General features: G+C 45.2%; 1 protein-coding gene across 1 annotated transcript in view; it reads left to right on the top strand.

Annotated features, from left to right (window-relative positions):
• The window catches only part of GJC1 (gap junction protein gamma 1), a 32,979-nt gene extending 10,135 nt beyond the window's left edge, over positions 1-22,844 (top strand). Inside the window, exon 2 of the mRNA XM_054995651.1 lies at positions 21,231-22,844. Within this exon, the coding sequence (XP_054851626.1) occupies positions 21,250-22,431 (1,182 nt within the window). The 5' untranslated portion in view covers positions 21,231-21,249 and the 3' untranslated portion in view covers positions 22,432-22,844. The remainder of the gene's footprint in view (positions 1-21,230) is intronic.
• Positions 22,845-24,923: the final 2,079 nt, after the last annotated feature.

The raw sequence follows: 24,923 nt of genomic DNA, 5'->3' as shown, positions 1-24,923 counted from the left end.
CGTTCAGCGTTCCCCAAAATATCTAATTTTCCTACAGGAAAAAAGTGAAATAAACGTGTTTGGGCTTAATTTTTTTAAACAAAATGCAAATATACACTGTAGTAGAGTACATCGTCTTGATAGGTACATCCCTCCTCTCTTACTCGGATGAGAATGCCTTTTTGAAGATAGATTGCAGCAGCACATGTATGCATCAACTAAAAATAGTTGCATCCAGATTAAATTAGCAGTTTTTCACTGATTCCTCCATCCTGCTGCAGACCCTTTTCATATCGTTCCTTAGGATCCTCTCTATCCCAGGAGCAGCATTTCATGGAGATCAGTGAGCTGCTGGAAGAGGGGAGGGAGAGGCAGGAAAATTCCGTTCTTCCATTGGAAAATGTAGTCCAGATCCAACCTAAAGTATCCTTTGCTTTCAAAACTGTTTTTCATAAGTAACTGGTGCAGAGCGGATTGATCTCTCATTTAAATCTCCCTGTTTCTTTCATTGGATGATTGATAGCCTCAGGGCTTATTTTCAGGGGGAACGCGGGGGAATGGAGTTCCGGCACCTCTTGAAGATACTCGGCAATAGTGCTTGAAAATAATATGATTTAAAAGAATCCCGTGTGTTTCTTCCTCATTTCCCTCTTAAGAGTTCTACCACCTTTTTTCCCAGAAAAAAAACCCTGGATAGCCCTATGTTCCAAGCCTTTGGGCAGCTCCCAGTCCCCTGCAATGTTGTCCATGGTAGACCCTCGGGCGCATCTCCTGGTAAATAACCAGTTTAAATCGATGTTCCGTTGCTTTAAAAGAAAGCACACAGCTTTTCCTGTTTCAGTTGTAAGCATTGCTTTTTTTCTGGCAGTAGTTGCTCACAAACACAGTTTATGTTCTTTGTGTGGCTTGTAGCTTGCCACACCCCAATTTGATCTCTCACTGTGGCTTTCACTCCAACCTTGTCACTTTGAGCTATCCAAAATTCTGCTGCTCACAAGCACATTCCTGAGATTTTTTTTCTCATTACATCTCAGTTGCGAGGTGTGACATATAGTGGCTTCATGAGGCTCTTAATGGCTAGGAAAACAGAGCAAACGGAAGGGCTGAAGCTCCTGTTCTCCATATGTGCTACAGTCCTAATCTGAATTGCACCTGCACGCACCTGGGAAGCATGCACATCCCAGTGCATGTGTGATCCAAAGTCCTAGTGGTGGCCACAAGGATTTCATAATGTGTGAATTGGCAAGAAATTATCTGAACCTGTAATGCAAATTAGTTGAAAGGGAACGGACCTTTGGACACTTACCGTGAAGGGTCCTTCTCCTCTGAGTGCAGGAGGACATCTTGGGTTGTTTCCTTTTGCCCAATCAGGGAGGCAGGAAGTCAAAAAAAAATAGCTCTTCCTCTTCCTCTTGGAGCCTAGGAACGCCCCCTTGTTCCAGTTCTGGTGACTCCACAAAGCAGTAGAAGAAAAAACTATCAAATACTAGAACTTTCAAGAAGAAAAAACTTGCACCCGACCCGAAAAAGGAAAAACTTAGTCGGTGTGCAGAACTATGTTAAGTAAAAAACAGTGAGAAAAAACGACTGCGGCATGTTGAGAGTAGAAGGAGAGACAGGAAATTCCAGCCAGAAAGGTGTTGTTTATAAGGAAGTATCAGAGAGGAGTAACAGGAGACGGGGGAGCCTGGGAGGGGCAAGATGTCCTCCTGCACTCAGAGGAGAAGGACCCTTCACGGTAAGTGTCCAAAGGTCCGTTCTCCCTCTGAGGCGGAGGACATCTTGGGTACTCCCAAAGCAGTTAGTCTTCTCCGGGTGGGAGAGGCTCCCCGTCGAACATCACGTGCTGGAGAACTCTCCTTCCGAAGGCAGCGTCCGCTGAATTGAAAATGTTCATTTTGTAGTGTCTGACAAATGTGGAAATTGATGACCAGGTGGCTGCCTTGCAAACCTCTTCCACGGAGGCGTCCTTGAGGAATGCTGCGTTAGTTGCCGCGCTTCTCGCCGAATGAGCAGTAATTCCCTGAGGCATGTCTCTGTTGCACGCCTTGTACGCTTCCGTGATGCAGGACCGAATGTTCCTCCCAATGGCTGCCGAGGACATCTTCTTCCCTTGGTTGGGAGGAGAAATATTGATGAAGAGCGAGTCGGAACACCTGATAGATTCAGTACTAGATAGGTACGACTTGAGGACTCTACGAACGTCGAGGGTATGCCAGTCCCTTTCCTTAGGATGAGAAGGGTTAGGGCAGAAAGATGGCAGATTGATCTCCTGAGCCCTATGGAATCTGGAACAGGATTTGGGAACAAAGGTGGGGTCAGTCCTGAGAACCACTTTATCCCGGTGAAAAATGCACAGGTTGGGCTTGATTGACAGAGCCCCCAGTTCCGAGATCCGCCTCGCTGATGTGACAGCTACCAGGAAAATAGTCTTGATGGTTAGCCATCTCAAGGAAATTGAATGGAGAGGTTCAAACGGGGGCCTGGTTAAGGCCGATAAGACAACGTGAAGCCTCCAAGTAGGGAAACGATGAACAACTGGGGGGCTTAGCAAGGTCGCACCCCTGAGGAAGCGTTGGATGTGCGGATGCCGGGAGAGTCGACAACCTTCCAGGACAGGAAAGACCGAAGACAGAGCCGCTACCTGCTTGCGGAGAGTGGCCGGCTTGAGTCCAGCTTCCAGGCCCTGCTGGAGAAAGTCCAGAATCATAACGATGGACGGGCGCAGAGGGTTAACCTTCTTCCTCCTAGCCCAGCGAGCGAAGGCCTTCCAGGTGGTGTTATATAGCCTAATAGTTGATTTCTTCCTAGACGCCAGGAGGGTAAGGATCACCTGCGGAGGGTACCTCAATCTGGTAAGGTACTGCCTCTCAATCTCCACGCGGTCAGACACATCCATTCTGGATGGGGATGCCACACCGGGCCCTGATGCAGAAGATCTGGTACCGTTGGTAGCTGCATCGGAGGGGAAATCGTCAGTGCCTGTATCGTGGAGAACCAGGGTCTCCGAGGCCACCATGGAGCCACTAGGATTACCTCCGCTTGACGTTCTGCTATCCGCCGTAGAAATTTGGGAAGAACCGGGATCGGTGGAAAGGCGTACAGTAGCCCCTTGGGCCACCGAGTAGAGAGAGCGTCTATCCCTTCTGCCTGGGGGTACAGGAACCTGGAGAGAAACCTCGGAACTTGACAGTTCGCAGGAGTGGCAAACAGGTCCATGATCGGTGTCCCGAAACGTTCCGCAATCATATGGAAAACCTCCTTCTTGAGTGCCCACTCTCCTGGGTGGATGGACTGCCTGCTGAGCCAGTCCGCTTGAATGTTGGTCACGCCCCTGATGTGTTCGGCTTGCAGAGAGAGGAGATTGGCTTCCGCCCAGTGTAAGATCTTCATGGCCTCTCTGTGCAGCTTGGGGGACCGGGTGCCCCCCTGATGGTTGATATACGCCTTGGCTGAGACGTTGTCGGTCCGTACCAGAACATCCTTGCCGACGAGGTCTTGGCTGAAGAAAGCGAGAGCAAGGCGAATGGCTCTGACTTCCAGGAGATTGATTGGCAGGACAGTCTCTTCCGGAGACCACGTACCCTGAGCAGGTCGGTTTTCCAGAACTGCCCCCCAGCCGGTGAGACTGGCATCGGTGAATAGTTGCAGCCTGGGAGGATTGAGGAACGACTTCCCCCACCGCAGGTTGGGTGCTGAGGTCCACCATCTGAGGCTGGACTTGACCTTCAAGGGCACTGTGAGTTGTCGATCGCATCTTAGTGCAATAAGAGATTGGAACGGTAGGCCACTGGCAGGATGTACGCCGCACTTTACTGGGGGGGGGGAAGGAGGCAGGGAGGAAGACTGGCTTGTTGCCTCGGGAGGGGGCTGGCACCAATGAAAAATCTCTTCCCGCATGGTCTGTAGGAAGGACATGAACTCGCCTCTCAGGAGGGAACCGAGGTCGCCCTGTACATTACCCGTCCCATGGGCTCCGGTGCCGATCGACTGCAGAGGCCACGTCACTGTAGAAGGGCCTGCAGGGCACTCTCCCGGCTGGAGGTTGGCGACCGCGGCACTGGGAGCCGCGCGGGAATCGGCGCGGGTGCCATCTTGGTTTCCCGCCAAAACCGCGGCTGCATCTAACGGGCTGCTGGTGGCCTGCTCGACTGGCCCTGATGCCTGGGAGTCCTTCTGCTTGCGTCGCGATTTTTTTGAAGAAGTACGCGGCTTTGCAGCCGGAAAGGTGCCGGGATGCCGTTCAAGCCTGGGCGGCAAGACGGTACCGGGTACAGCAGCCGATTCTGCCGCCGATGCGGCCGTTGGTGAGCTTCCCTCCTCACCCTCCATAAAGCTATCTTCGGAGTCCCTGGACTCCATCGTCTTGATAGACTTGGGCCCAGAGAAAAAAAGAGTTGAAGAGGGGGGGAGGAATAGAGATAAGAAAGGTAGAGTAGAGAAGAATAAGAGAGGAAGAGGGAAGGAAAAAACTAGAGCTAGGACAAAGAAGACAAAAAAGACAGGACTGTGGGCTGACAGAGAAAACTGTAGCCACAACTGCTCTCCCTGGAGGCAGGAAAGAACTGGAACAACGGGGCGTTCCTAGGCTCCAAGAGGAAGAGGAAGAGCTATTTTTTTTTTACTTCCTGCCTCCCTGATTGGGCAAAAGGAAACAACCCAAGATGTCCTCCGCCTCAGAGGGAGAATGAATGGGTAGCGACCTTGCACCTCTGGCCTTTGGTGCCTGAAGTTTTTTTTTTTTTAAGAAAGGGAAAGGAAAAGTAATAGTTGTGGAGTGTAGAATTCCTATCCAGTTCTAGTATGTGAAATTGAGCAGTGCAGTTGTGGCATACATAGACAGGAGACTAGAAGGGCCATTAATTGCTTTGTGGGTTTCTGATACAAATAGCCGTATTGGTATGCAGGAGAAGAGCAAGTTTTGAGTCTCTTAGCACCTTGAAAGACAAACAAGATTTCCAGCTCCTTTTGGGACTCTTTCAAAAGCTTATGCCCTGAAAAATCTTGTTGGTCTTTAAGGTGCCACTGTACTCCATTCTTGTTCTGAGACAAGTTGAGGTATTCTTACTAAGCTGTAAATAAATAGGTTGGCCTGTGTAGGGTGAGGGTAGTGACTGCATCTATGGATACTGAGATGCAATGGAACATTTGAATCAGATGAGTTGGTGCAAGGGGCATTTTCCTGTGGAGTCACTGGGCTGCAAAGTGTTTTATTTGCTTCAACTCAAACAGATGCTTCAATATGCTTGCAGAAGGAGCCTTTGTTCTTGTGATGCTTTAATGGAGGCAGTTTTCTCATCCCTGGGGTTTAGCTTACCAACACTTTCTGTTGGTTTGCTGCTCATACACCAGTCAAGAGTTGACAGGCTGCAGTTGCAGACCCTTGAACCAGGCAGAGATGGGGTTGTTTGTGAGGGGGGGGGGGCGGAAATCAGCAGTAGATCTCTAAAGTAAATTTAATGTTCTTTAAAGTGTCCCTGAGCAAAAAAAAAAAAAGGGGGGGGGGAACCCTCTTCATTATTGAAATAGGAGTTGGGTTGAAATGTTGGGTATTTAGTTTAGATAAAAACGATTTAATGGTGCAGTCCTAAACAGAATTACATCTTTCTAAATCCATTGAACTTGTGGTGACTCTGTTTATAATTACATTGTAATTATGACATGGTGTCGAGAGTGGATAGAGAGACTACTGACTGTCTCCTATCAGTGGAATTTGAGGTGTCACAGTAAAACTGACTGGCAGTAGATTCAGCACAGAGCCCACACAGAACAAACAGTTATGTCACGGACTTTTGAGTTAGATGACGAAGAGATAATCTTCCTGTGTTTGCATGCAGACAAGCTGAGAAGGGCCTCATATGATTGTGGATAAGCTAGATGATGTCACTTATGCCATATCTATGGAGAAGTCAACAAAAAGACCAAGGTTGTTCATATGAACATGTTGAAACTGTATGTTAACGGAAAAGATGGTGCTGAATGTAACCAAGAGGAGAGAAGGCGATGAGGAATCAGATGAAAGTTTAGTGGATGTTTTGGCTTACTTTTCCAAACCGGTGCAGTGGGAGGAACTGAAGTGGCCAGCAGATATGTCACCACAGGACAGGGAGGGAATCTGGCATTTTACATTCGTTTGAGGATGTTATTAGGAAGAACCGGGGAGAACGGATGTATCCAAGTACGGATGGGCCTGATGTGCATTCGGTACAGAGTAAATGGTAAGGTGCTGGGAGACATACAGAAAGAGGTGGAAGGTATGTTGAGGCTCTTCTTGAGCACATGGGTGGTTCCTGGTTTTGTGTGTGTGTGTGGCCAAATCAGACAGTTCAATTAGGTTCAATGTGGACTGTAGGAAACTCAGTAGTATCACAAAGCTGGATGCCCAGGGCAGATACACATGCTTGGTTCTGGCAGGATGATGTCCACAGTGGATCTTTGTAAGGGTTATTGGCAGATGAAATTAGAGCTGGAGACAAGGGCTAAATCGGCCCTCTTTACTCCGGGTAGTCTCTATGAGTTTACTGTGTTGCCATTTGGACTTAGAAAAACACCTACATCCTTTCAGAGGTTGGCTAATAACTTTTTGAGTGGCATGTCAGAATTTGTGGTGTCTTATATTGATGATCTTTTGCAAAGACTTAAATTTAGAGCATTTAGCGGAAGTGTTGGGTGCCATCCAGGGGGTGGGTCTCACCATCAAACTGACCACTCATCTCTACTACAGTGGTTGAAAACAATGAAGAATTCAATCAGCAAAATTAAAGGTGGTTTTGGAAGATTCAGGAGTTCGACATAAAAAGTGAAAACATTGCTGGGTGCAACAGTGTGATTGCAGACTTCGTTTCCAGGAGGGACATAAACTCTTAAAGAGAATGAACTCCTCTGTGTGGTTATGTGACTGATGACTTGCATGTAGATTCTCTAATGTATGGTATGTATTTTATAAATGTCTTATGACATTTATACAGAGCAACCTGCTGTAAAAGGGCATTCCTCTGCTAGAATCTTGGGAGGGGGAGATGTGGAGAAATGTTTTTATTTGTAGGTTTGGACTGCTCCAGAACTTTCAAACTTGTAGTTTCCTCCTCAGCTGGCAGGAGATGGGGGGAGGGAGCCAAATGCTTTCTATCCGGGATCTTTAGTTATGCAGATGTCCCACCCAGCTGAAGACAAAGGAGTGGCCAGAAGAATTTCTGTTAATAGCTTAACTTGGAAGTCTAAAGTACAAGAAAGCTTTCTTTTTAGGGGGTCCCTTTGACCTGCCCAGGCAATAGGCAAAGGGAAAGGATGTCCTCCTGGCACAGGGAGGAGGCTTTCTTTGGCTGACTTGAGCTGGAAGCTGAAGGAGCTGGGAGCTGGCCTGTTGCTGGTGACAGCCATTGACCATGTGGTGGCTAGAGGCCCAAACCATGAAAGGTATGAGCACTTCTCAGTAAGCCGGAACATTCTAAGATAGAGAGCTTGCTTTAAAAGAAGATCTAAGGTAGGTGTGTACCAAAGGAGGGAGAGAGAAATTGCGTTTTTACACATTTCTTTTGAGATTCCTTGCTTGCTTTAGCGCTGTGCTTAAAAGTGTGAGCGTGAATATTTTTCTTTTTTAATAAATGTTTTTAATTATTAAATACATTTAATTCTTAAACGCTGGTCTCTGTACCACATAGACTTCCACTGCTCAACCATGGGAAGATGATAGTCTGTTGGCAACTTTCTGATTCCCCAGTGGTGCACCACCACCCCCCGCGCCAAAAAAGAGCAGCAAGCAGTTCCTGCAGTAACCAGGTACTGGGTAGCAGGAGACTGGGCGCAAGGCAGGGCTCAGAGTGGCAAGCCTGCACAGGGGAGCAAGGAGTCTTGGTCCTCTGTGAGGGCAGTTCCCACAAAGGCTAAGTGGTGGCAACTGGTACAAGAGAAAAGGAGCAAAAACTTATCTGAGGGTTGGGGGAGCACCAGATGGGTGGCACATGCCAGGTGGAGGCTTAGACTGTCACTGGTTAATCCCAGACACCCCAGAGGGCATAAAGGGGCAGTGCTCACAGGTCATTGGAACTGTTCTGCCACACTGAAAAGGGGAATTTTGATTCTTGAAAAGTTACACCCTGAAAATCTTGTTGGTCTCTAAGATGCTACTGGTTTCAAATCCTGCTATTTGATTTATAATAATCATTGCCACAAGATGTGGTGATAGTACTATTAGCCCTGATAACTCAGTGTTCCTGGATGTCAGGAAGGGGGGCAAACAGCAGGGGAGAGCTGCTTTTAGGCATTTTCATACCCTTCTTGGGGGCTTCTCAGAAGAATCTGACTGGTCCCTGCTGGAAACAGGGTGTTGTATCATGGGCATCTTTGTCTTCCTGTACGGTTAGGGTGTTTCCTTTTCCTGCACAGGTTACTTGCCCCAAGTTTGATGCTGTTGAGAAGCGGGGTTTCCCCCCTACTTTTCCACAGCATCATCATGCATTTGTGCACCTCCTGAGTTTTCCCAGCTTTTTTCTGATCTTTCTTAAACCTGTTCTGCTTCAGAATTTTGGGAAAGGTACAGCAAAGCCTATGTTGCTACCATCTGGGTGGAAAAGTTCAGATCTTCCTGGCTCCACCCACACAGCATCCATTTCCCCTCTACTGCAGAAGTTTCTTTTTTAATCAGTAATTTAATAGCATTATATCAATATTCATTATACCAAAATATGCATCAGGTTCTCTGAATTCCCAGCTTTCATTAAAAATTACATCTCTGTCCCCTTACCTTGCAGAGATATATGGATATAAGTATTTCTCCACAACAAAATGGGCTCAAGACTTACTTTTTTTAAAAAAACACACACATCAGAGCTGGGAATTCAGAGAACCTGATCCATATTTTGTTATAACTGTATATCAATATAATACGATTAAATCACGATTTTAAAAAACCTACTGGGGAAACTTGTTGTGTGGAAGCCTTGTCACCATTGCTCTGTATTAGTAGCCACAGCAAAGAAATTACACAAGCCTGCTCCCTTAAACCAATCTGTGTGTCAGCTTTAGAGGTGTGCATGAACCGAAATATGAACCAAAGTTCGTGACGAACCGGGCCAGTTCATGGTTCACGAACTGGTGGTTCATGAGAACGCATTTTTGACGAACCATGACGAACTTTAGAGCAGTTTGTTTGGCTTGTGGTTTGTCACTTCCGGGGGCCCCCTTGACAGTCAGAGATGCCAACCTCACAGGGAGTCTTCAGCAGGCTCTCCTCCAGCCACCCTCCAAATTTGGCGAAGATTGGATTTTGGATGTCCAAGTTATATACCCCCAAAGCGGCTGCCCCCAGGCAAGTTCCATTGTCAATTGACTTGCATTGGCTCCATTGAAATACATTGCAGCACCAAAAAGTTGCCATGAAAACATGAGATGGAGTTACAGAATCTTCCTCTGAGGACAGTCTCTGGGAGCAGAAAAAGTGCTCTGGGTCTGGAATGATGGCCACCAGAGTGGAATGACTTACATCGGCTCCATTGAAATACATTGCAGCACCAAAAAGTTGCAATGAAAACAGGGGATGGAGTTACCGCGATCCCTGCTTGCACTACTTGTTCAGTAGTTCCCTCTGATGAAACACCCTATCCTCACTCCAGTACTGACACTGTTGCTTGAGTGAGCGTGTAAAATGTTGATTGGAATCACAGCCAGTTCAGAGATCTTGTGAATATAGTACAGAACATAGACATAGGGCCATACTTGTGAGGATACAGCACTTAGGCCACATGCTCATGCTCTGGTTTCCACTGGGAGGTGGCAAGTGAGTTTGTGTTTATTTAGATACTGAAACACTGCTTTTCTCCCTTTGGGGCCTGTAAGTGTCCCCTTCTTCATTTTACCCTCACAACAATCACCCCGTAAGGTAGGTTAGGCTGCGAGAGCATGATTGGCACACAAACACCTGCCAGCTTAACGGCAGAGCATGGTGTCAGATCAGCCAGATTTCTCTCTGAGACTCTAAACACAGTCAGGAACTAAATCCATGCAATCCCTTTTATTGGGACATAAAACATTGTGCAAGCTTTCAAGCTCACCAGATTAAATGCACATACCCCTTCACCCTTATGTGCCTAGGACAGATCTGCATTTAAACGAAGTAGTCTTCCACTAGCACGTCTAAGTTTGACCTTTTGGTTTTAAAAGACAGTTCCTGGACTATACAACGTCAGGGTGCAGATAGGCAGTTCTGTGTTTAAATGTTCCTCAAGTAAAACCTTCCCAGCGTATAAAAACCCTAACATGTCCAGAAATAGGGTTCAGCCTGGTCTTGTCTTGGATGTTTCTATATGCTGGGAGAGTTCTTTTCTAGTGCTGTTCAGACACACAGTAGTCTGCTGGCAGTGTGAAGCATTATTGGCCATGAAATTTTACTACACTCTGTTCACTTTACCACACTGCCTTTGCACTATTTCTTACAGCACAGTGCAGTCTGGGTTGGAAGGTTGGTGGTTGTTGTCTTTTGGGGGATGCTTCCAGGCGTGGGTGCAGAAACGTGCCACAGCAACATCTGCAAGCAGTGTAGGTGAGAACAGCACCTACACAGCCCTGTTCTCACCTGCTCCTCTCCTCCCGTTCTTATACCTGCACAAAAGTGCAGACATCAGGGTGCCTGCGCCAGGCCTCCTGAGGTCTGGAATCTCTCCTTTCCCTACGGAGCCATATTGCAACACACTAATATTGTTTGTCAGGAAGATGGGGGAAAGGTCTTTAAAAGCATGGGGAGTCGCACAGTGGTGAGCTGCTCAGTGCTGTTTTAAAAATGGAGCTTGTCTTGAAACACTGCCCCGCCCAATCACAGCTATAGGTGCAGACGTACATTTCTAGCCGTTCCTTGTGGGAATATAAGAGGAAAGGAATATCTCTGCAATGCAAGGGGCTAAAGGCATTTAAAAAAACCAAGAGCTGGGGATTCAGAGAAACTAGTAGATAGATTGTTATGATATTATACTACAAGCGGAGGACCTGCACAGAGTGTGGGGGCATTGCATTTTCCCTCCCCCACTATTTCCTATTCCTTCTCTGAAAACCCCCATAGCCTCTCTCCTTTTCCTGCTTCCTTTTCTGCTTCTTAACAACCAGCCAGCCTGCCTTTATCTGCTCCCCTCTCCAGCTTTCCTTCCTTTCCTCCCCTGGCAGCACCTCCTTGGGAAAACTGTGCAGTGCTGGCTGCCGGGTCAGGTCCAGATGCGAAATGGGAAACCCACAGGAGTTGCAGCAGACACCTCACTTTCTCATGTATCCCTCTTGTGGCATTTTGCCCCCTTTATGTGACCTATATATTGCTGCTTGCATCATTTCCTTAGTCTTCCCTTAGCTTTTCACTGTCACCTTCTCTCTTAATTTAACTTATAGGCAGGCTTAATTATAGAAATTAGTATGACAGAACAGTCAGCACATGGGGGTGGCTGTGAGGTAAAAAAGAGATCCTATATGCTAGATGAAACATGCTTGCTTAATTGGAAATAGTGTTTATTAGTATGTATGCCTAATGGTTACAGAGTATTTATAAGCATATTGGTTTCAGAATAAGTTCATAAGCTTGGTGGTTTCAAAATAGGTATAGATCCTTAAATGTTATTCACAGATTGAGCCACAAAGTCTAATTTTCCACACAGTTGCCACTTAGGCTAAAAGTAATAGAATCAGTCAAAAAGCCTTATTTCCCTCAGTTGCCAGTTAGACTGAGTTCATCCAAAAAGGTAGAACACAGAGACTTCTTCCCTCAGTTCTTCACTCATGGAATAAAAGAATAACTGCCTGCTCTCACCACTCAGACTTCCACACAGATTCACTGAACTAGACAGAATGAACACTTTCCCTCATAACTGTGATTGAAACCTGCGGATCACTTCACCCCCTTGGGTACAGCTACCATCCAGTAACAGCAGGCTTTATTTATTCGTCCAGTCACCCTCCTTCTTACTTCTGAGGCCTGCATTTTAGTAACAATTATTCAGAACCCTCACATTAGCCAGCAGAAACAAAACACAAACTATGGCAAAACATTACACCGCACCCCACCCTTTTTCCTCTGGCAACTTCCGTATCCTCTCCTTTTCTCCTTCCCACCCACCAGCCAGCAAACTTTCTATCTTTCATCTTCAGCTATATTAATTATTTACATTTCTACCCTGCCTTCCTCAACAGTGGGGACCCAAAGCAGCTAACATCATTCTCCTTTCCTCCATTTTATCCTCACAACAACTCTTGTGAGGTAGGTTAGGCTGAGAGAGCATGACTGCCCCAAGGTCACCTAGCAAGCTTCTGTGGGAATTGGAAACTGAGTCTCCCAGAGCCTAGCCTGAAACTAACCAGTACACCACGCTGGCTTTAATGGAGTGGCTCTTATTAAGTAGCAAGCAGCCAGGCCTGTGTGAGTCACATGGTAGCAAGTTGCCTGGTGGTTGTTGCCAGGCCTGGCCCCGATAAATCCTCCCTCAAAGGCCAAAACAGCCCTGGAAAGGGCCCTACTCCATCTTTTCCTGACAGCAACCAAGGGAGGCTGGCAATACTGTTGTATTTGCTTAGCAATGGCCACTGAGGTCATTTGTTCTTAAAGCTATAGATGCTTTAGGGTGTGAGGTGTTTTTCAGGTTTGTAGAAAGATCTGTCTTCTCTGTTGATGGCTCCGGAGTTAAGTATCCACAGATTAGGCTGTATTGAGAATTAGATACATTGATAGCAATATTCAGTTGCTGATATTTGTGTTGAAAAGCCTTCTGGTTGTTGATAGGAATGGCTGCTTTGGGAGATTGGGTCAGAGGAAATGGCTCCAGTGTGGATAGGCCTGAGAAGATCCCCAACTTTCCCTTCCACATGGGTTCCACCCTGGCTTTGCTGTGATCTTCCTAAAACATCACAGCGAAACAGATTTGAGAGAGATTGCAGAAAAAACAAAAATCTGGGAGGTGCAACAAAGGACTATAATACTGTTTGGGAGGGAACCCCACTTCCCACTAACAACCAAGTTAGAACAAACAACCTCTGTGTGAGTGGTTAGAGATTTGTGATGCACTTTGCCATTTGATAGATAATGTATATTGGAGATAGTACTTTTTCCATGTCTCTAAGCACTGGCTTAATGCCTCTGTAGGAAGGTTCATTTTGCAGTTTTGACAGCTGCCAGATCTGTCCCAAGAGCCATCTTTGTGTTGTAGCAACATAATTGCCGGTGGCTTGAGTCCAACCATCCATGCATGGAATGTAGAAAAACTCCATTCTTGTAGTTGCTTCTGACCCCTGGAAGAATCATCCCTGAGGTCGTGGGAGAAACAGTTATGTGGGCTGGAGAAAGAAGGCACAAGAGGTTGAAATCTCTCCTCCCTTTTCCACATATGTAGCTCTGCTGCGGGGGTGGGGGTGTCTCCTTGTTGCTCCTCTTTTCAGCCCTCTATCCCACATGGCAATTCCTTTGTATGGGTCCTGTGACCCCAGGAATGATTTTTCAGGGAAGAGGCTGCAAGGAACATAGAGAAACACAGGAAAATTATTGGGTGCCAACCATACATGGCTAGCTGGATCTCAGCCAGTGTTCTCAACAGGGCTGAACTAGACACACATTTGTATTGCTGATATAATGTGCCTTTGAGCTGGATTTTATTAGTGTTACTCCATTTTGAATGCTGGCTCATACCTTGTGAGGAGGCTCCATTGCATTTGCAGTGGCAATGAGAGCAAAAAAAGGCAGTTGTCCCCATGTGGAAACAACCTTCATGATTGTAGGGAGAGGGTTGTCAGTAATATGGCATCCTGCTACACTGGAGGTGCTGGATTGAGCAGGGTTGTATCTTATCACCATGTGTTTCTGGGACACCTGTTTAGGACACAGCATGCACATCTGGGACACACATGGCCTCTGCAGCCACAATGCAGGCTTGTAAACAGCCGGTTGCCTCTTGAAAGTAAAGATCGTTTCTAGGGAATTAAGTAAGGAACTTTGGTGAACTGGAAGAGTTCCATCTTCCCTTGTGTGGGTTGAAGAGAGCCACTTCCTTTTTTCCTTCTGGGCCACACCATGTGCTGCTTGCAAATGATACAGGTGTGTGCCCGCAAGTGGGCTAATAAAAAGTGTTGTGGATTTGTTTGCATAGTTTTCACAGTGGTTGTTGTCATGGGCAATAGTTTCAAAAGTGGAGAGGCCCTCATCCCAAGGTTGGAGAATGTGAGGTAAGAGCCCTTTGGAGCTTGATGGCCTGAAAGGGTTCAGACGGGGTGGGTGGGTTGCAGTTTCCGTTCAGATTTAATGTTTAACATGGGGGGAAATGCTGGAGGGTGTTGCTTTTTGCTCAGTTATACATATCAGACATAGTTTGAAATCCTTGAGTTAGTTGTGGGAAGAGGAGGATTCCACGCTGTCCCTTTCCTCAGGTTTCAGAGGGGGACAAACCAAAGAGATAGAAAGATAGAGAGGTCAGGGCACTCTGTTTACTGTTTACTGCTCTGACTGTCCTTTGATATATAGATTGCTATTCTCAGGATTTCCTCATCCTGACTTCCTCCCTCTCGCTTCTCTTCCTGGCATTGTTCCAGGCGCCGCCTCTCTCTCCGCTTCTCCTCTCTCCATCTTGGCAGCATGGATGCAGGCCTTGCTCTGCCATCCATGTCCATCCTTAGACTAGATAGGTAGTTAGGATCTGTCTCTCCTCCTTTCCTATCAGAGTATGGAGTTCCTACAATAAAGAACTCTTATTTCTTTTCTAAATACAAGCAAGTGTATGCTTTGTTATTTATTCTCCTGCACAGACAGCAAAACCAGCTCAAAACTACCTATAATCATGCTTCCTATGCCAAACAAAACTCTGCTAATGGCCCAAGCATGGAATCCTTTAATTAGGTTTCTGGGGCCTACATACAATTTATTTATCAGTAGTTTCATGTGAGCAAAGGAAAGCTACAACTCAGTCCCTCCCCCCACCCCATCATTCAGTCCATGTACTGTGCCCCCCTGACTTTTCCTTCTAAGGGTGAAAAAAGACAAATGCCAAATGCTTTTTGTGGCTAGTTCTAGCCTTTCAGCATGTTCAATACAAACATTTTTCAGTCCCAGGAAAAGCTCTTAGAAGCCTGGCTTTGCACATGTTCAGTGGGGTTCAGGCTGAAGGCGGGGAAAGCTGCTTAGGGAGCCTTGTGCAGCACTTGTGCCCCTCCCATCTCTGGGGCAGTTTTGCAGCTGTGTTTGCAAATTAATTTTAATGAGATAAAGGAGGAAATGCATGTACAGCAAGCCATATCTATACTATGTTCAGATACTGTTATTTAAAAGGCAGGTAACCCTGCCTGAAGCATTAGAGAAGGGGGCAACCTTCTGTCTATTGAAAGATAATGTCTGTTAGGCAAGTTGGGAAGCCAGGATTGCAGGTTGAAGCAGCTGCTATGACCCAGTGACACCTGGCTTTAGCCTAAGGTACGGTGTAGTCCTGTGAACAGAGGCTGTGCTGCTTGGTGTAGTGGTTAGTGTACTGGACTAGGAACTGGGAGCTCCGGTCTGAATCCCCACTCTGCCATGAAAATTGGCTAGATGACCTCAGGCCAATCAAACACTCTTAACCTACCCTGCCCACGTAACAGTTGTTGCAAGAATAAAATGGAGGAGGGAAGAATGGTGTTGAAAGCCACTTTGGGGCCCTATTGGGCAGACAAGTGTGGAAATAATAACTGTGAGCACAGCCCTGCCCTCTTGGTCCTCTGTAAATCACCACTGTGTTAAGCGACCTGGCTCTTTCAATCATAAGCTGCAACTGTCATTGAAAGGGAAGGCTTCCAAAATTAAATGTCACATTGGCTGCTTTTTTCTCCTTGGTACCTAGAGGGCACAGAAAGATTCCCTTGAATTACTAGTGCTGGACATGCAATTTGGGGGGGGGGGTTGTTTTTGTTTTCTAACAATCTATGTGGTTGGATTTTCTCTAAGAGCAAATACAACTAAGTTGACATCTTCATTATTTTGACAGCCCACAAACATCATAGCGGCCCTCCCATCCCCTAGATATTTGGCTGTCTTGATTATATACAGCACAGATCTAATAATTTCACACTCATTTTTATACTCTTGAGGAAAGGTTGAGAAGGGGATTTCACTGTGTCTTGTTAAAATGCTCAGGCTAGGCAAACAGAGTAAAGAAAGCATCTCTGGAGAAGCTGCCTTCAGATCCACACAGATGTCCATAGCGGTTTTTAAAACTCTCTTTATGTTTCCAGCCTATTGCATGAGACGGGCAAAGTCCCCTGTTACTTGGGAAACATTTGCCAAAAAAGAAGAGTAGAGTAGATTGAGATTCTCACTACACTGTTATATAAGAGCACCCAGATGTTCAGAAAAGTTATTCATGTAGAACTGGCATTTTTTGAATTAGAATTTAGTAGAACAGATTTAGAAGCAAGAAGTTTGAATTGCAAATTATTTGGGGGTCTCCCAAATGTGAATAACTGGGTCTTTAAGACACAGAAGTTGACAGTTCTTGACTGCTGTGAAGCTGTGGACTGCTTTCTGCTTCTGTATTAGCCCTTCTCGCATAGGCTGTCTCCTTTGGCTGGCATTGGTTCTCTGGATGAAAGAGAGTGTGCAGTTCTGTGCTTCATTTTCCTGAAGACTTTTAAAGACAAAATAATGTATTTAAAGGAGGACATGGCATTGGGGGAGGGGGTCTGTTTATATCTTTTCCCTCATACTTTTCCCCCCTGAAAAATGTCGCCACTCCCAGTCCCAACTGCTTTTTCCCATGCTGGGAAAAAAATGTGTACCCATCATTTCTCCACAACCAGTTGGGGTGTGGGAGGACAATTTTAGTTAGGAAAATTGTCTGAGGGGAAGGAATTAAATACCCTTTCTCCGCACACAAACGTGACTGATGAGTGCTGAGCCAGTGAGCTCTCCAGGCATTTCTGCCTCATTGTGGATACAAGTTCTAGACTTTTCCTCCAAAGGTTTGATGGATAGCTGAGTTCTGTTAAAATTGGAGGCCCACTTGCTCACCGCTGAAAGGTTAACTATTAATGGAATAGGAAGCATATCACCTGTCCTCAGTGTAGACTGCCTATTTAAAGTTCTATGGAGTTACTTCTCTGGAGATGTTTTCTGACTGGAGTTAGGCAAGTCTGGAGCCCTGATCCACACAGGGATTTAGGGATTACATTTACCCCCTAGCTTCCTCCTCAGGGCAGCATGCATAGGTCTCCCTCCTATTTTATTTTTATAACAATACTGTGCATAGGGTTGCCACCTTTTAAATTGATCCCTCCAGCCGTCCCTGTAACATGAGTTTAACCTGCAGCCAATTATCCGGCAATGATATTCAGCTCTCTGCCAGAGCAGAGTCCTGCCCCTGCCCTCTGCTCTTGCTCTTTTGTATTTGTGGCAAAAGTGCAGTTCAGCAGCAGTCAGCACCTCCCAGACCAACCCCCCCCCCTTTGCCCCATTACTTTCTCTTTCCCTGTTGAGAAAGTTGTGTGCAAGTTGCAACATCTAGAAAGGAGAAATTAATCAAATGTTTAGGCTTTTCTCTGCCAATGAAAACTTTGGATTTTGCATGCAGACTGTATTTTTTTGTTCAGATTTTAAGTTCATTCCACCAATACTGCTCAATATTGAGACCCAGTTTGGTGTTGTGGTTAAGAGCGGTAGGACTCTAAGGGGGGGAACTCTGGAGAACCGGGTTTGAGTTCCCCCTTCTCCACTTGAAGCCAGTTGGGTGACCTTGGGTCAGTTACAGCTTCTAGGAGCTCTCTCAGTCCCATCCACCTCATGGGGTGACTGTTGTGGGGATAATAACACACTTTGTAAACCACTCTGAATGGGCATTAAGTTGTCTTGAAGAGTAGTATACAAATTGAATGTTGTTGTTCTTATTATTAAAAGTAAAATATATATATATATTTATAAAATAACTGAGCCAAACTAACATAAACAATGAAGCATTTCCTGCAAATTAATAATTTCAATTGAGCTAGCAAGTTTTTACTATCCACAATGCTGCCATAATTGGAGGTTGGGGGGAGGAATGTGGCTCAATGGTAGCACATACCTTGTGCATGTAAAAGGTCCCAGGTTCATATTCCATACCTTCAAAAATATGGCCAGTCTTCTATACCTCTGTTTATGATTTTTTTATGAATGGATAAGAGTAGTGTTAGCAGCTCTTCAAGGGAAGAAATTATAATGAATGTTCTATTGGCAAACCTTGAGAACAGGTAACAGTGGTATTTTTCAAGACTCATTTTTGTTCCAGGGCAGAGCATCGAAATGGATGGTGTTTCCTAAAAGGAAGTGACACTGTCTGTTGGGCGCATACAAACACAGCCAGAATGAATGAACCTAATTGAATTGGGAAGAGGTAATCAGATGTGGCTGCTGCTGGAATGTCTCCCTTCCTTGCTGCCAGCATTAGAAAATTGCTCGTTTATTAGTTCTGCAAAATGCACTTACGAGAGCCCTTGCTCTTTTAAAGACTCTGTGTCCTCCCCTCCCTTTGCCCAATATGGACTGCATTTATTTTCAGTTTGTTACCTGTGTGAACAGAGAGGCTCAGTACAGAAGGCATTTCCCTAAGGTATTGATCCTTCTTTTCACAACAGTTAGGCTCAGAGATGCTGCTGATGTACACAGCCAAGGCAGCTCTGTGGTTGTGTCAAAGGCTGTTGGGTCTTGGATATTCTCTGGAATCAGCTGCTGGTGCTGGGGGGAGATACATGCCGACTTCTCCCATTAGAGAGATCCAGGGGAGGATCCATCCCTGAAGTTAGCATGGAGTTCTTCCCAACACATGGAGCCATCTCACAAGCATAAATCTTACAGATGCTGCAGGCCATGCAGCTGCCTTTTTACAGGCAAGCCGAGTTCGTAGAGACAAAAACTGCCACCTGTCTGTGACCCTCTTGGGAGATTCCCTTTTTCTTGAATCTCACATGGGCACAATTTTTGGTTTTTTAAATTGCTGAAATGGAGGTCGTTAGATCTCTCAGCAGCCACTGTTGGGAGTTCTGCAGTGTCTGCTGCACCTTGCTTGTTTGTAGCACTACTGAAATGTTCAGGAAGCCAGAGCCAGACCTCCTGCACACAGGAAAACAGCAGGTCAAAGAGGAAGGCTAGACAGGATCCTCCTCCCTAGGCTCGTTGGCCATCTGTGTGCCGCGAGGATTTTTACCTTCAAATATTATGCTCCCCTCCCCATGCACGTACTTCCAGGAGAGGCTTTGCCGTTGTTTCTGGTGATTGCCTAAACTGGCCCTTTATTTTTTGTTCTTTTCTGGAGACTTCTGACTTCCAAAATGGTGGTTTGCAAAATGGGTGCAACTGAAGCTGGTGGTTGTGCCGGCTTCTTCCCCATGCCCTCTGAAAAGCTGTTGCCATTTTCAGTGGCAGTACCCATACTGGATATAGATCCTGGTTTAGCTGCCCTTTGATGTGGTAGACTAGACTGGCTTAGGGGCTGATGTATGAATTAGAAGTCCCTGATTCAAATCTATGAACTTAGAAGTTACTTTCTCCAGCTCCCTGTATAATTTTGTTTATTTCTTGCTAAAACCTTTGTAAACCCAACGTTTCCATTATTCTCAAAGGCTTATTATATAGCACTAACTGTACTGTTGCAAAAATTTAAAACATATCCATAAGCGTTCAAACACAGACAACAGTCTGCCTAATATAGACAATTCCTCAAAACAATACAGTGGCAATCCCCACCCCACACCCACGTATCATCCATTATAAAATACCCATCGTTGAAGCCCTCCAAAGCCAGACATGCGTTGAACTCCTCTTAACCCTCTTCCGGGAGATTATTCCAGAGGAAAAGACTGAAGCCATGGCAGAGGACATAATAGATTCAAAGGAACTATCAGAAGAGGGCTCTGAGAAGATAAGAGGTGGCACACAGGTTTGTACTTGGAGAGATAGACCGCCAAATATGTGGGGTACCCCAAAAGTTGAAGATTGCATAACCTCTTTAAGGAGCTCGTTTCTCTGTAGAAATAATCTTAGAATTGGGATGCTGCCCACATAAATATAACATTTTACCTAATAGGGTGTATTAGCCTGTTTCCTACAAGATATTTTTGTCTTTTTAAAAGTACATGTGACTTCCTCTGAGCTCTATGGGAGATAAAGAGTCCAGGCTGAGGGAAGATTGGTCTTTGTGTGCCCATGTTTGGATTGTTTGTGGAGTGATGTTTTCCCTACATGTTTAAGGCATATCTAACTTCTTTAAATGAATGGACATGTTTCATTGAGGATAGGGCTGTTGACTGCTGTGATTTTTGTTTGCTACATATTATTATCCCCTTCCTCTACTGATTGGGGAGGCATATGTCTTTCCCCAGACCCTTATTCCTGTGTAGGAGGTTAGTCTAAGAGAGCATGGCCAAACCAGCGCTCTCCTTCCCCACGAGAGCTTGATGGCTAAGGCCAGAGGGGTATACCAGAGGTGCAATACCCTCTGCAGTGGCATTCCAGAGAAGAAGTAGATCCAGCTCAGAAGTTGAAACTTAGCACCACTGATGAGGAAGTAGGCCTTGGTTTCTCTCTTCCTTGGCCCTGTAACAGCTGATCGTGCAAATGAGCACATGCCTGGGGCTGAGCTTGTCTGTAAGGACCATGGATTTTTTATGTGTATAAGAGATAAGACAGAATTAACTCCATGTTTCTATACTTTTGGCAGTTAGCAGCCTTGGTGGAGGGGGAGGATGTGTGTTTATATTTCCCACTTTTACCTGGTCCCTGTTACAATTTGTGGGGGAGGAGGAAAGAGTATGTGGTACCTATACCTTCGGTGGAGCAAATTAGTAATGCATGTGTCTTTATGTATGTGTGTGCACGCTTGTGTGCTCACAGGCTGTTAAAGATTGGGAGAAACCTCAGGGTAGGAAGGATTTAAGTTGTGACCACATGGCTAAACCCCCTCCAGAGATGCTCTTAATGGGGGCAGGGGATGGACAGGAAGTCCTGTTAACAGTTTTCCCACATCATGTGTCTATGTTGAGAAATTTAAAAACAGACTCACCTGCACATATTTCCCCTCAATTATGTACACATCAAGAACGCAGGATGTAGACAGCTTTTAAAAGCTACTGGGCATATATTGCATATATTGTCATGATCTGTTACTGAGGCTTTTTCCAAACACAAAAACAGTTTTTGGTTTCTTAAAGCCTTGTAGGGTGGTGGGAAATTAATCAGTATTCGTTTTGGTTTTATCAAGATATTAAAAGTCCTCTTCTTTCCCCTCACTCCTTTTTTACTTTAGATTATAATTGCTGACCACCATGAGCTGGAGTTTCTTGACACGGCTACTAGAGGAAATCCACAACCACTCCACATTTGTTGGGAAGATCTGGCTGACCGTGCTGATTGTCTTCCGCATTGTTCTCACAGCTGTGGGAGGGGACTCCATCTACTACGACGAGCAAAGCAAGTTTGTGTGCAACACGGAACAGCCAGGTTGCGAGAACGTTTGTTACGATGCTTTCGCCCCACTTTCGCATGTGCGGTTCTGGGTCTTTCAGATCATCCTTGTTTCCACCCCCTCAGTGTTGTACCTGGGCTATGCCATTCACAAAATTGCCCGGATGGTGGACCATGGTGACCTGGAGAGGAAGATCCGAAGCAAGCCTTTCCCAATGCGCTGGAGGCAGCACCGAGGTTTAGAAGAGGCAGAGGATGACCACGAGGAGGATCCCATGATGTACCCGGAGATTGAGCTAGAGAGCGAACGGGAGAACAAGGAAAATCCACCCCCAATCAAAATGAAGCATGATGGCAGGAAGCGGATTCGAGAGGATGGGCTCATGAAAATTTACATATTGCAGCTCCTGAGCAGGACTATGTTTGAAATTGGCTTCCTTATAGGCCAATATTTCCTCTATGGTTTTGAAGTCAGCCCAGAGTTCATTTGTAGCAGGAACCCATGTCCGCACAAAATAGATTGCTTCATTTCAAGGCCTACAGAAAAAACCATCTTCCTGCTAATCATGTATGGTGTGAGCTGTTTATGTTTACTTTTGAATTTCTGGGAAATGCTCCACTTGGGCTTTGGCACCATCCGAGACACGCTAAACAATAAGCGGAAGGAGCTGGAAGACTCGGGAACCTACAGTTATCCATTCACTTGGAATACGCCATCCGCCCCTCCGGGCTATAACATTGCAGTGAAACCCGACCAGATTCAGTATACGGAACTGTCTAATGCCAAAATGGCCTACAAGCAGAACAAGGCCAACATTGCACAAGAACGGCAGTATGGTAGCAATGAAGAGAACATTCCCGCTGACCTGGAGAACCTCCAGCGAGAAATAAAAGTTGCTCAGGAACGCTTAGACCTTGCCATCCAAGCATACAATAACCAGAACAATCCCTCCTGTTCCAAGGAGAAGAAGGCCAAAGCCAGCTCCAACAAGAGCAGTGGTAGCAGCAAATCCGGGGAGGGAAAAACCTCCGTCTGGATTTGATGCTACCCTCCTGGGATTTAATGACTTGCTACTTTCCCCCTGTAGTTTATGGTTACGCAGAAACTTGTCGCATAAAGACTTTGTTAAATAAATATTTGGTTTTGTTTAACTTCAGGGACGATTTTGGCTGCCAATCCAGGGTGCAGGGTGGGGGGAGTATTTATGCTCACATCTTGATGTTTCTAGAACATTTATACTTGTTTCTTCCAGGTCAAGAGAAGACCCTGGTTTATTTTTTAAAAAATGGTTTACACTGTATGTACAGAATTATGGTACATTTTATTATGCACAATTTTTGTATTTGTACATTGGGGCTCTCCTGTTACACTTTTTATATTAAAAGCAAACGAAATAGGTAACTTCAGGAATTTTTGTTAAACTTTTCCCTTACGTTATGCACAATTTTTGTATTTGTACATTGGAGCTCTCCTGTTACACTTTTTATATTAAAAGCAAACAAAATAGGTAGCTTCAGGAATTTTTGTTAAACATTTCCCTTACATTTTGAACATGAAAAATAATTTGCTTCTTTTAGGTTTGCTTCAAAAAATGCAAGTTTTCTGTTATTTGGCGGACTTTTGGCCTGATCCAGCAAGGTGCTTTTTAAGGACTGTCACTATAACCATGCTCAGGCTGCATCTGCATGACAAGTATTCCCCATGTGGATTTTATTGCCACTGTGAATGCAGAGGTCCTAGCAGGGGCAGCAGAACATCCACACAATTGGTTGAGCAGTAAATTCCCACCTGGCTGTAGCCATCTTGTAGCGCCTCACTCCTTTCAAGGCAGTCTTCAGAAAAAACTGTACTTTTCCCTTTATTGCAAAAGACTAGAAACTTCTAAAAAATGAAAGCTGGGTATAGATCACAGCAGTAGATCTATACATTACTGTGCTGTGATGTGATAGCAATTACAGGTTTTTCCCCAAAAGCAATGGTCCGCTAGTGAAAACGGCAGCCATGAAGGCTGACAGATTGTGTCAGTGTGGGTGGGACCTTGGACTACATTCTTCAAAAATAGTCACAGCAAATAAGGTTTGCAAAAGATCAAAGCAAAGCAGGTGAAAACATGGAAAGCGAATGCGGAAAAAAGAAAGTGCTCCATTTCGAAAGCAAAGGTGGAGAAAATTGTTCATTTGGAAGCAGGCTTGGTTTTCTCCACTTCCAAGTCTGTTTATTTCTGTGATTTTTAGACAGATGGGGAGGGAAGTGGCTTGCAGGTTTTTGAAGCACTATGAAAACCTGGGGGTTTTTTTAGTGTGAGATCCTATAGGTGAAAATGACACTACCATACCGCCTTCATATGCATGGTCTATCATTTTGTTGTAACTGTTTCTTCACTGATGCTTAAACAGAAATGATACATATAGGCCAGAGAGGCTCCTCCACTATAAGTACAGAAACAACAAGGCAGAACACTCTGCAATTGGAGGTCCAAGAATCATACAACAAAGTGAAATGTAATGGAAGTCATTTGCATATTTACTGACTTTCATTACATTTCACTTTGTTGTATGATTCTTGGACCTCCAATTGCAGAGTGTTCTGCCTTGTTGTTTCTAAATGGAAATGATTACATAGTCTTCCCTCTACTCTTAAAAATCAGTTTCATGCTCTCTTAGAACAATATGGATTTGGGGAGTGGGGGTGGAATTGTTTTGTTTTTGTTTGGCTTTGGCATTCCATTTAAATGTATACTTAGACAATAGGGGAGGCAGAGCTTACAACCTTCGATGGCATCTTTTTGGCAAGGGCAAGCGAGAGCCCTGGGGAGAGGTTGATGTAGTGTGTACACTTGTTTGGATAATAATATTTATGATGAATCCTGGCCTCGGCTGAGCTGGTCTCACCCCCCTGTCTTGTTGAAGGGGCGCGGCTGTATTCCTCAGAAAGGTTTTATGATTTCCTCTAAGTTATGGAAGTCAGGCTGACAAGGCTGAAATTCCTGTTTTTATTTTATTTATTCCAAGGTGTCCAACAGCTTGCCTTGCTCAAAAAGTGTCTCAAGGCAACTCAAGTATATTAAACTGAAAAATAAAATTAGTAATTGTGTAATTTTCAGTGACACAAGTCCCTCTCCAGAACTTAAAAATCCAGCATTTTGAAGCGGTCCTGAAATGGACACTCTGGGACAGTCTTCTGCAGGCTACACAGGTGCCCCTTAGGTGGGATTCATTCAGGCAGGAGTGCCACACTGTTGGGAGCCATTACTGAGAATGCTTTGCTCTGTACTCTACTAGACATGACCAAATGAGGAGATGCTCCATGAAGCAGAACTCTCTCAGAGTTAATTGGGCAGAGTCATATGGGGAGAAACCACCTTGAGCATTTTTTAAAAAAAATGATGGTCCTTGTTTGTGCAAGTCTACCAGGACTATTTCATTTTTTTATATAAGGCAGCCTCATTTTGTAGGGAAAAGGGTAGCAGAAAATTGGACAAATATCATGGATTGTTAAATGCTAGGAACATACGTTCAGCCAGCCCGAGAGTCT

Source organism: Eublepharis macularius, chromosome 12 (assembly GCF_028583425.1).
Source record: "Eublepharis macularius isolate TG4126 chromosome 12, MPM_Emac_v1.0, whole genome shotgun sequence".
NCBI classification, from domain to species: domain Eukaryota; kingdom Metazoa; phylum Chordata; class Lepidosauria; order Squamata; family Eublepharidae; genus Eublepharis; species Eublepharis macularius.
Note: the sequence above shows the minus strand (reverse complement) of the source record. Positions and strands in the feature narration are given on the sequence as shown.